This window comes from Schistocerca piceifrons, chromosome 1 (genome assembly GCF_021461385.2).
Source record: "Schistocerca piceifrons isolate TAMUIC-IGC-003096 chromosome 1, iqSchPice1.1, whole genome shotgun sequence".
Lineage (NCBI taxonomy): Eukaryota > Metazoa > Arthropoda > Insecta > Orthoptera > Acrididae > Schistocerca > Schistocerca piceifrons.
The window spans coordinates 1,102,034,460-1,102,047,066 of NC_060138.1; the positions used below are offsets into that span (position 1 = coordinate 1,102,034,460).

Consider the following 12,607-nt stretch of genomic DNA (forward strand, 5'->3'; position numbering starts at 1 on the left):
TTGGTGCCGGCTTTGAGTGTGTACAGGATTTAGGACTCTTTGCTTAGTTTTGCATTCATATTACAGGATGCATACGCCTTGGGACAACTGGGAAATCCAGGAAAAACCTGGAAATTTTTTCATCTGAGAGAAAAATCGACAAAAATAAGGGATTTTTTCATTGTTTTTGTTTTCAGTTACATTTTTGTTACTCCGACTGGTAAAAACTGATACCCTAACAAAGAATTTTACTATATCCTGCTACTAGAGAATAATAATGCATCAATAAAACATAAACAGGAGAAAAAAATAAAAAATGAAACTTCAGTTGCAAAGGAAATGCATCATTTACAACAACAAAATAAAGTGCTAGTGTTTGTCAACAGCAAAATGTGTCAAAGGCTTTAGGACGAAGACTGTGCAATATTTCATAAAACTGCTTCTGATGAGCGTGACATCACAACTGTTTGCATTAGGTTCATCTGAGCAGTTCCCAGCACGCTCTTGTACGTGCTCAGTTGAGTTAGGTATGTGCAGTACGTTTTCCCACTTCTGACTACGGTAAGTGTGGCTGTTAGCTGTAGCAATAAGCCAGCCAGATGCTACCCAGAAATATTTTTCTGGTGTGCCCAAGCTGTCAGATTCGTGTATAAGCAGAGCAGAGTTGTAGTGGGGAGGGGAGTAGCCTCCACGTGACCCATGTTTTCATTTACAGCTCTCATGTCAAATGAAAGCAAAACCGATTTCTAAAATCTGGACATACAACTGTGCATTTTAAGTCGAATTATACATTTTAGTATGGTTTGTGAAATTCCAATGCTCTTGGAATATCCTTTGATATCCTGTTTTGTTTATATGACATCATGTAAGATCTCTTAATGCTATATACGTACGAACAGAGGGGCTGCCTATGTCATCGTAGGTGTGCATATGCAGTAACACCTCTTTTCTGGCGCTCTCTGACTGCTGAAATGAATTCCATTAGATCCCAGGAAAGTATTCCAAATGGTGATTTGAAAAGCATTACTTACAAAGTAAATTTTGTTTTGCTCAAGATGAATTATGTTACATGTTAGAATGCACTTTGAATTTCTGTAATCACAGAGCATTTTACTCTCATTTAAAGCTTAACTCTTTCACGGTCAGCCACTTAAACGAAATTCGAGCCCAGAAGGCCAGACATTCGTGACATTATTTAAAATTTTAATAGCATTTTTGTGTGATGTTATTAACTTTTCCTATTTGTGTGTTTGCACTAATTAAGAGTGATATTGGTATTGGCTGACTACATCAGTCCTTTGCTCAGAATCTCTGCTACCATCAGCTGGCGAGATCATGTGTTGTGAGCTATGATTGGCTTACAAAAGCACATCGCAACCTTGATTAATGTGCTTTGGAAATTAACATGCTGCATTTGGTGGAATTCAAATATATACTTCCGCAATACGAAAATATGCAGTGTACATGTTGCTGCACATCAAAGATCATTTTGAAACTTTTTTTTTTTCCTGGAGCTCATTTTCTAAAGTACCGGGAAGTTCTACACCAGTGTATAAAAGAACTGATAAGTTTTACAGTTCCAAGGAAAAGCATACTGTCACTCAATAAGGAAAAAGTTTATTTTCAACATGGAAATCCAGGATTTTTTTTCATTATCCACGTATATACCCTGATACTAGCGATGTTTCTTCCACTCAAAATAGGTCTTTGATTTTGTATATGTAAGAACTTAGTTTGAAAAAGTTGTGTCAAGCCAACAAAATATGCTGTTGAAGAAATTATTGTAGAGGAAGATGAATGTAGACTTCAGGAGGTAGCGGAAGACAACTTGGGGAATAATGATGTTATTGAGGTATCACCTACATTAAGAATCTTCGTGCAACAACACTGTTAAAGCATGTGATGCAGAAACGCCTAAGACAGCAAGTGATTATTATAAAGAATATGTAGCAGTGAAATTAAGAGAGTACACTACAAATGTACAAAACAATGCCAGTATAAAATGAATGAACTGCTGGTTCAAGCTGACATGGGAAATTTGGTTAACAATCCGATGTAGTTCAGTGAACTTACATTTAGCACATGGTCAAATGCTACTGTATATTCATACTAGTATGAATAAAAATGATTCACAGTTTGGTTATTTTCTTTAACTGAACCTTTGCACATACATAAATACAGATTAATCACAATTGTCTTGCCAGGCGACTCACCCATCTGAGTTAAAATGTTGTGCAAATCCATTTAAGATTTCTGCATGTGTCTTTGAAGATTTTCAAGTCACAGGTCTCACACTTAAAAATGATCTCTTGTGTTCACTACCTTGCTACCAGCTGGCAAGAACCACACTTCAATTTTCAGTTTTGTTGTCAATTGGTCCTATTAGTCTGTACAAGTGTATCGAGCTCTGACTTTTTCTTAAAAAATTATGCAGATATGTGCATGCTTGCACAACTACTACACGGCTGTCTATGAACTCAGAAGCAAAAGTTTTCTCAACATCAGGAAAACTGCAGGCGTAATTCTCAAAATGTTCACTACCACCCTCCTAGCTCTACCGACTCTGTAGTTGAAAACACTTTCAACCAGCTGTCATGTGTGTTCATCAAAGCATGGTTTCAACATATATTCATGCAGGGCAAGTATCCCTTGAATGTGTAAAGCATATTTGTTGTTCTCCCTACTAGTGGCATCTCCTCTGGTACACCTAAAATATTAGCATCAACCTGTTTCCAAAACTGAAGTATTTTGCAGATTCCACCATCCAATATGCATGTTTGCATACATTAAGTGGCTCCTAACAAAACTACACTGAAAAACCTGTCATAACTGTACTCATAAAAATCAGTTCCACTACTGGTAGGTGCACTAATTTCACAGTGCCTTCCATGCACATCTCCAAGGCAGTGTGACAAGTTCCTCAGGTCTTTATAAACCTTCACAGTCTGCAGCCATTCTCTTCTTTGGCAATGAAGCTGAAACAACAGGAATAATTAAATTATTATACTGTTTTGGCCTTCATATCTATAAATTGTACTTGTTAAGCAGAAATTGGACACAATGCTTCATAAGTAGTATATCACTGATGAGCTTACTACACTATCTTGTAAGTGTGTGTGTGTGTGTGTGTGTGTGTGTGTGTGTGTGTGTGTGTGTGTATGAATGTAAGTTTTTATCTTCATCACATGTTATCAATAGAAACTACAAGGCAGATTTTGTTATATAAAACAGTGGTTCCAACGTGGAGGTAATTATTCCCTGAGGCATAAAATGAATCTTTCTGAGGGGGTAGAAACCAAAAGGGTTTCACTTTCTCTCTGTCACAAAACTAAATTATTTTTGAAAGAATATTATTATTGTCACTATAATTTTGTAAGACTATTGATTATATAAGATACCAATAACGGTTTTTTTTTTCCAAATATTATCATTAAAGCATGACATGGTGTTGCAGAAATTACATCTTGTGAAATGAATGTATAATCATCATCATCTTCTTCACATTGTCCAATCTCTACAAACGTATATTCTGTTTGGTACTATGCGTCTACGAGTGAGACATGCAAGTAACAAATGTTACATATATGAAAATGTCTTGTCTGAGTTTTATGTAGTTCCTAGAATGCACCAGAAAGTCCTTCAATATTCACTTTGAAATGGAGAAACTAATTAATTGGTAATACAACAGACAGTAACTACATACTGGCTACTATGCTGCTCTATACAATCAGACATGAAGCATTGGTATGATTAAGTCTTCTGATTTCTGCCAGCTTAGAAAAGGAGGTCCAGCAATCAAGTGATTTACAAACGTGATTAAAGTCGACACATTTTAACTGGGTTGGTTTTAGTTTGGTCTATAAAGTGTGGAAGAAGCAAGTGTCACTAGGTAGGGAAGTGGCGCAGCTTTCGTTTCTGAGTAGTTGTTGATAGCACTTGTAATGCACTGGGTATTGCTTCATCATTCATTCTAGCACACAGACTACTAAAACAAAGCACAGGAAAAGAAACACTGCATTCTGGATATACATATTTGAAAGCAGATTTTTGATCACGACATCAATGAAACATAAAGGATCTGAATAGACTCAGAGCATGACTTATTATGTGCATTTCCTGAGAAACCAAATATAAAAAGATGGTTAGAAATAAGCAGTACCATTCTGTCATTGATGCGTTTTGGACACGATTAAATAAAATAAATAATTGATGCATTAGATTTTGGTTTAATAAGACACAAACAAGAACTAAATACTGTTTATCTTGAATCATTTCATAAATAAAAGCGATCAAAGAATTTTTTCTACTAAAGTTAAGGTTGAGAATACCTTTTTTGGAGGAGGGGTGGGGGGTAATTAGCTAATAATTGATTGCACTCAGTGGTAATGATCTCAGAATGGTTGGGAACCACAGACATAGAGTAATAGATGTTTTATCATCTATGACAGGTCATTTGTATATTTTTACTTTACATTATTCATATTTATTGATATTATTTTCCTTACTTAATGTAATTCTTTCGTGCTTTACATATAGCAGTCCAGACTTAGGAACTTACACTCTGGTAAGTAATATAGCTGTTGCTGAAATGTGAAATAAACACTCGAGAATGGTGTAACTGTCTCCAGTTGCTGAGAATCACAGTGCAACCAGTTGCTAAGAGCCAGATTGTAAGTGCAACTCTTTCTTCAGGTAAGACTGCTCATTCGTAGTTGTCCTGCTTCGCATTTTTTCCCTCAATACCAGTACGCAGCCAGCAAAAATTGTACACCAACATACGCGCAAAATTATGGCCTAATTAAGTTGTAAATTATAATTCAGTGACTAGTTACACTACCAGCACACATCTGATGCTTCTGCAAAAATTCAAACCGCTCTTTTAAAGCTTTGATTTTTGCATCACCAACACTGCAGCTGACATACACAACACCCCTGTCTGGATATCACTGTTTTTCATTGCAACTACTTCACTATGGCAGCATTCGATCTTATATCAGTGCATATGACTTTAGTGCCATATAAACAAAAATGCACTGTTTGCTTGGGTTCACACAAGCAATGCTCTTCTCAGCAGTGTTCTCTTTCACTCGTCTAGAGTACACACTTGTTAATTTATATTTATTATTTATATTTATCACATGAGTTCTTAACTCTGTGTTACTCAAATTCTCCTTAAGAATAAATGGACTGATAATAACTAGAAAAAAGGAGTGGGGGATAATTAGGACACTGCTTTTTCGAAGACGATAATCAGCAATCTTTTATATCTCCTCCTCTTACAGAAACATTTTTTAAGTGGAATCATGCTAACAGTTACAGCATTTACTCGCTCAAATCCCCCCCGCCCCCCTCCCTCTTTTTTACGTACCCTTAACTCAGCAATTACTCTCCATGATAAAATTTAACTGTTTCACATCTCCATGCAGACCTATGGCAGAATGTAACTACGATAATTTCTCGATGCAAACATTTTAAGCAAACTGAAACTTCAAGATCTGCACATTGTGTTTTTACTGACAGTGAAATTATCAAACCTAAAATTATTACCATTAACTGCGAACATAAATGTGGTTATGGAATGCAAGAATGGGGGGAAGGGGATAGTAAATGTCAGAACACACAAAATTGTTTGGAATGGGCAGGCAAGTGTGCTTAGTCTATACAAGTCTAAATGAAGATTATAGTAATTCCATAATAATATAATTATGTTTGTGATAAATCAAACACTCACTGCACCAGAGGGTTGTCTTCAGAGCACACCTCTCCTTTTACCACTAGAGGCCTGGCATAAAGTAGGCAATGTTGTCAAGCAGTTTCGACAGCATCTCCGGTGGACAGCTGTTGGTTTCTGGCAGCTGCCGTGTCAGACAAATAAGAGGGCCAAGAGCACACAGAAGTGAGTCCAGCAAGACAGATAAGCTACCAGAAACAGCAATTTGACCCTCATGTTCTTTCAGGCGTTCACCAATAATGCCGAGTGATTCCCCGAGCAACTTCAGATGAGCTGCCACGTCCACAGGCTGTGTGCCAACCACCTTGTATAAGCCGGGTCCCACTGCAGGCTCAGCTACCAGTCCCCGCCCACCAGATGCTCCTGCTGCAGCTCCAGCCTTTGAATCTACAACTTGTTGCTGCTGTTGCTGGTGGTGGCGTGCACTTCCACTTGATGCTGATGTACCTGCACTACTGCGTGAACCACTTCCAACTGCGCCAGTCACTGACATTCCTCCAGTAGTAGTGCCACTTTCTTGCCTAGCGGCTGCCCCCGATGTTGCACCCGATAATGAGGATCCACCACCAGCTTTATTGATGAATTTCGAGCGGGACCCAGAAGTCCGCCAGCGACCACCGTCCGTCTGCTGACTTGATCCGCCAACTCCTTGAGTTACAGAACTCTGTGCTGATGCATCTGATCCAGGCTTGGTCAAAGCGACACGTTTAGCACGCCTTTTCCAAGCATACTTCTCGTTGTTGGGTACTGTTGCCCAGAGCTCACCAAGACGCTTACTAATAGTAGCAAAGTCTGTATCGGGATTAGCACGCAGTATTTCCTGCCTAACCTCCTTTGCCCAAAGCATGTAGGCAGTGAACCGTGTTTTGCCTTTATCCTTCCGTTGTGCTTTAGTACGTCCAACTACACGACCATCTCGCACCACAAGTTTCTTCTTAGTTGATTTCTCGAGCATATACAGTGACTGACCTCCACGAGATGCCGTTCCTGAGCCTGAAGGTCCTTCATCGCCTGTCCGGCTGTTGCTTTCATCAGGAATGGCTGTTGTGTTACGTTCTTCCACAAGACGATCTTCGTCAGATGCTGCTTCATCATCAGAAGATGATGATGAACTGGAACTGGACTCATCATCTTGAACATCTCCTGTGAACTCATCTGAACTTGAATAGATATCATCTCCCCCATCATTTGACAAGGTATCACGATGGTGGACACCAGAACTGGATGTTGTGCGGTCTGAGTGTAATGTGGACGATGCCCTGCCTCGCCCTCTGCCGCCACTGCTACCGGCAACAGGAGAACTAAATGAGTCGCCACCACGTCGCCTATACCGATTGTCAATATCATCAGGTGATTCAAAATCCATCAGTTTTGAAGACTTCTTGCGAACTCGACCTGAGCGCGAAACACCTGTCACCTCCAATTCGTCTTGCTTAGCTCTTCCTCCAGAGGTAGAGTCCATGTCGTCATCAAATTTCCTCTTCAACATTTTGGACATAGCTTTAGCACTGAAACAAAAAAAAAAAAAAAAATACTGTAATTAGTGTTGCAGATGGATCAACGTGTACCAGAAAGAAAAGCAGGTACATAATAAGCTCTGCATTTATTTGTGATAAAGTACTGGTAGGTTATTAACAGGCTGTTTCACTTTTAAAACATTTTGTGTTTTATGTCTCTGTTTCAGTCCATTCGATTTAGGCCTATGGGAAACAGAGCAATGTGGAACAAAAATAACAGACAACTGGCAAGAGAATATTACTTAAAAATATTACTATTAAGTAACTATTTCTTATTTTGAAACTGTTTTGAAATCTGACCCTTTTCAAAGTTCACATCCTGTCCTGCTCATGATGCAAATGAAAGAGACTGGTTGTGAGCTTACGTTATAACATGCAACAATAACACACAAATCTGCTTCATATTTCCTTTTCTACAGCTGCTTCATTAAATGAATGGTCTTGAACAGTGTCTACATTTGAACAGTTTGCCACTGCCACTGCCACTGCCATTAAAGCAGAGAAGAAGTGGTATACTTATTATGTGCAAGTTTTTCTTTAGTGTTTCCAAAGAAAGATGCTGAAAGCAAAGACAGGTGTCCAGCCTACATTAGAACAGATCTGTCTTCTTATCAGACAGAAAATCTAAAGAACTTTTGGTTCCTCCACTAAATCAATAAAAAGACTGAAGCCATCTGTTCGGACAGTGTGACCATAATTGCATCAAAATGGAGGATGTTACAAAGAAGGTTGAAATACTAAACTCCTTTTTCCAAAACTGTTTCACTGAGGAAGATCACACTACCCTAAATAGTCATATGAATGTCAAAATAACATATCACAAAATAAGTGACTACAGGACAGAAAATCAACTGAAATTGCTCAACAGAGAAAAGGCCACTGGTTCCAATGGGACACCAATATACTTCTACATAGAGTATGTGAAATAACTTAACTACCCTTCTAGCAGTAGGTTACTGGAGAGAAAAACATTTCTAGCGACCAGAAAAAAATGCAGGTCATTCCCGTTTTCATAAGTCATCAAAAAGGTGCATAAAACAATAGGCCTGTATCGCGACATTACTATGTTGTAGAATTTAAAAACGGGTTTTATGCTCGCGTACTAGGACATTTCTGGAGACCAAAAACCTCATTCTGTAGGAATCTACATGGATTCCAAAAACAATTATTGTGTGAAACATGGTCACTCTAATAGCCTACAGGATCAAGAAAACAGCAGATGCAAGCATCCATATTGATACCATATTCCTTGACATCCCAAAGGCTACGTAACTGGATTGAAGGATCCATAACAAACAGAACGCAGCATGTTAGTATCAATGGCAGAAACTTTCATATATAAAAGGAACCTCAGGTGCACCCCTAAGGAGCATTATAAGACCATTACTTTTCGACAATATACATAAATTATCTAAAGGGTAGTGTCAGAATTTCCATGAGGTTTTTTGTGGACGATGCTGTAATAAACAGAAAAGTTGCAACACTAGAAAATTATAGCAAAATGCAGGAAAACAATGCCTGATACATGGCTGGACACTTGGCTCTCAACTTAAACAACCTTGTCCCAGGTCTTCACGCGATCAGCATGTTATTCTGAATTAGGCAGTATGTTGAGTAGCAGAGGGTGGCCAAATGCTCTTCCTGTAGTTGAATTTGTGTACCACCATCTGTCTGTGTCTAATATTATCCGACGTGAAAGTGTGCAAACGTCTTCTAAATGTTTACAAATAGTGTAATTGATATGACACATGGATATCAGCCTGATATTCATTCACCTAGTCAAATGTGGGGAACAGACTACAAACCACAGCCAGGCTGGCTAAGCACATTCTCCCTCATTGTCAATCCACAAGGCAGATCAGATCTGGGCCCAGAAGTGGCATGCTAACACATGGGGCTATCCAGGCAGATCTATAAACAAATATAGCACACTGCGGATGATGAGGTGGAAAGATCCATTATTGAATGATTACAGAATTGTAGGACAATCACTGGAAGCAGTCACATCCATAAAACATCTAGGAGTATGGTTATTGAGCAATTTAAAGAGGAACAACCACATTAAACTAGACAAAAAAAAAAATGGTTCAAATGGCTCTGAGCACTACGGGACTTAACTTCTGAGGTCATCAGTCCCCAAGAACTTCGTACTACTTAAACCTAACTAACCTAAGGACATCACACACATCCATGCCCAAGGCAGGATTCGAACCTACGACCGTAGTGGTCGTGTGGTTCCAGACTGTAGCGTCTAGAACTGCTCGGCCACTCCGGTCAGCTAAGATAGACACCAGACTGAGATTCATCTGAAAGATCCTCAAGAAGTGTAGTCCACCCACAATGGAGGCCACTTACAATGCCCTCATTGGCCCAATACTGGCATATTACTCATTGCTCTGGTCTGGGATATGTACCAGACAGGATTGACGGAGGAAATAGAGAAGATCTGAAGAAGAACAGTGTGTTTCACAACAGGTTCAATTACTCATTGCAAAGGTTCACAGAAATGCTCAGCGAATTCTAATGGCAGACACTACAAGATAGGCTTCAAATTCGGAAAGAGTATGTTCTTAGAAGAGACAAATCAATATATTGCTACCTCCTCTGTACATCTCACAAAAAGGCAATAAGGTGGAACTAGAGAGATTTGAACTCACACAGAAGCTTACCAACAATTGTTCTTGCAAATCATAAACCACTATGACAAAAAAGGAGGGCACACAGTACAATCTCCCCCCCCCCCCCACCTTCTCCCTGCACCCTTCCCAAGTCACCCCCAAGTAGCTTGCAAAGTATAGATGTAGAAGAGTTATGGGCAGCAGTGTTGTGCGATACGGAGAACTCGGTATGAAAGGAGCAATCTCGGCCTTATATATTTAATGCCCCTTTGTGTGTGGAGTAGCAGTAATGTTTAACATTGATATAGAAACTGGATGAACACTTAAATGTTTCATTAAACCAAAACTGAAATTGCCATGTAAATCAACAGGTTTTCATAACAAGATTGTTGATCGCTGAAGATTAAGTTTCCTGAGTTCTACCCAGTAAGGACCTGAGAGGAAAATAAAAAATGAGCAATGCTGATTGACATAAAAATTAAATAAGAAAACACACCCATCATTTTCACAAATAAATACTACAGAACATGATATCATACAAAAAATGCCTCCTTCGGGACTTTTGCTATCATTCCATTATGTGTGTGTGTGTGTGTGTGTGTGTGTGTGTGTGTGTGTGTGTGTGTGTGTGAGAGAGAGAGAGAGAGAGAGAGAGAGAGAGAGAGAGAGAGAGAGAGAGAGAGATGTATGAGAAAGGCAGTGGTGTGTGCCTACGAGGCTATGTGAAATTCTAGATCAGGCAGTGAAGTCACTCTATGCAGTTTACCACTACTAGTCATTTCCTCTCCTTTTCCACTCACAACTGAGCAATGGAGAAACAGAGCTCTCTTTGCCTTTACAAATGTCTGCTTGTGTCTGTGTATGTGTGGATGGATATGTGTGTGTGTGTGTGTGTGTGTGTGTGTGTGTGTGTCCTTTTTTCCCCCTAAGGTAAGTCTTTCTGCTCCCGGGATTGGAATGACTCCTTACCCTCTCCCTTAAAACCCACATCCTTTCATCTTTCCCTCTCCTTCCCTCTTTCCTGATGAAGCAACCATTTGTTGCGAAAGCTTGAATTTTGTGTGTATGTTTGTGTTTGTTTGTGTGTCTATCGACCTGCCAGCACTTTAGTTTGGTAAGTCACATCATCTTTGTTTTTAGATATATTTTTCTAAATTAAGAATTAACTATAAATGCACAAAGACAAAAGCTAAATATTTAACTTGCTACTCTCCTAGTGTGTCACCAACGGAGGCTGGCACCTTGCTGAGCTGTGTAGCTGCTCATTCAAAAGAAATGACAACTGCACTACAGGCTGCATAAATCTACATTTTACAGTTACTAAAATAGCAGATTACAATTCTTACATATAAAAACATACTAGGTATTAAGAATTAAACTATGAAAGCTCACAGAAAAAGCTAAATATAATTTGCTACTCTACTGGTGCATCACCAATTGTAGCTTGATGCTGACTTAGGCTGTGTCGAAGTATCACCATTAGGAATGTGGCAAATTAAAACAGGTAGTGTGAGTTAGAGATGACTCCACAGGATAACTGGTACAAGAATTAGCAGTAAATTCAATATGGAGGGCAGATATCTTGCAGTGAATGGGATTACAGAGATAAGGTCCAGTGAGTACATTGTATCATTTGGGGAAGGTTAAGTAAGTGTCATGCTACTGCCAATCAGTGCATTTTACACATCTTAATATGCATAACACCCCCCTCCCCCCTCATCATTAATCCCACAATCCTCCAGACATCTACCTCCACTACTCACTGTTCCCTATCCATTACCACCTTCTTATTTTTTCACTACTACTCTGTCTACACTTTAATTAGGTTTATGTGTCTACGAACTTTCACCTATTATCTTTTCTCAGCAGTTATCTCCATCCCAACCTCTGCGCCCCTATCTCCTTTCTCTTGTGTCTAACATGCAGTTATCCGTATCAACACTACAGCATTACTGCAATGGCATCACTTTTTGATTATCTTTCACTGCACTGTCTCCTTATACCTTGCCCTTTGATTCATCTTCAATTCAACCAGAAAACACAAAGTTTCCCACAGAACAACTCATATTTGTTCACCTGATGGAGATAAGAAACCCTACCAAATTTTAGTATATCATATCTCTCTGTCTGCATTTTATTGCACTACAAAATCTGGAATTTTTTGTCATTTTTTACATTTTAATAGCAAAAATGAAACTTGTTAACATTTTGAAAATAAATTGCCATTTTTTATGTATCATCGAAAGACTGTGAAATTTGGAGTCTGTATACTCAATAGCACAAGGATTGCAGAAAAAATATCTCATGCCTATAAGTAACACCATCAAGGCAGGAAAAATATGTGCTCTTACAAACATTTTATTTTGCAAAAAACACAGTTCACAATTACATCAAATATTACTTAGAGAACACATCAGCAACCAGCCAAATAAAATTAATGTATTTTGTTCCATTGTTATTTTTTTATTTTTGTAACACAGAACGGGTTTTAATTTTTTTCTTGAGAATGTAAAATAACCTATTGAAATTTAAAGTGTCGGGATTAATATACTTTTGACCTAAATGAACTTGTAAGTGGTTAAATCTATGAATGAAACAGAATCCCCCAGCAGTATTTATATTAAAAAAAAAAAAAAAACTGCAATTGACTGATTTTTTTTAAACAACACTATACAAAACAAATGTAATTTACCACAGTTAAGACTTTTTTCTGAACAGTGTACAAACACTTATCTGGAAACTGGTAAAATCTTCCAACTGTG

General features: G+C 38.5%; 1 protein-coding gene across 1 annotated transcript in view; it reads right to left on the bottom strand.

The window, feature by feature from the left end:
- Nucleotides 1-1,574: 1,574 nt before the first annotated feature.
- The window catches only part of LOC124798627 (HMG box-containing protein 4), a 43,715-nt gene continuing 32,682 nt past the window's right edge, over nt 1,575-12,607 (bottom strand). Inside the window, exons 2-3 of the mRNA XM_047262110.1 lie at nt 5,711-7,218; nt 1,575-2,954 (exon numbers count right to left, since the gene is read on the bottom strand). Coding sequence (XP_047118066.1) covers nt 5,754-7,208 — 1,455 coding nt within the window. The 5' untranslated portion in view covers nt 7,209-7,218 and the 3' untranslated portion in view covers nt 1,575-2,954; nt 5,711-5,753. The remainder of the gene's footprint in view (nt 2,955-5,710; nt 7,219-12,607) is intronic.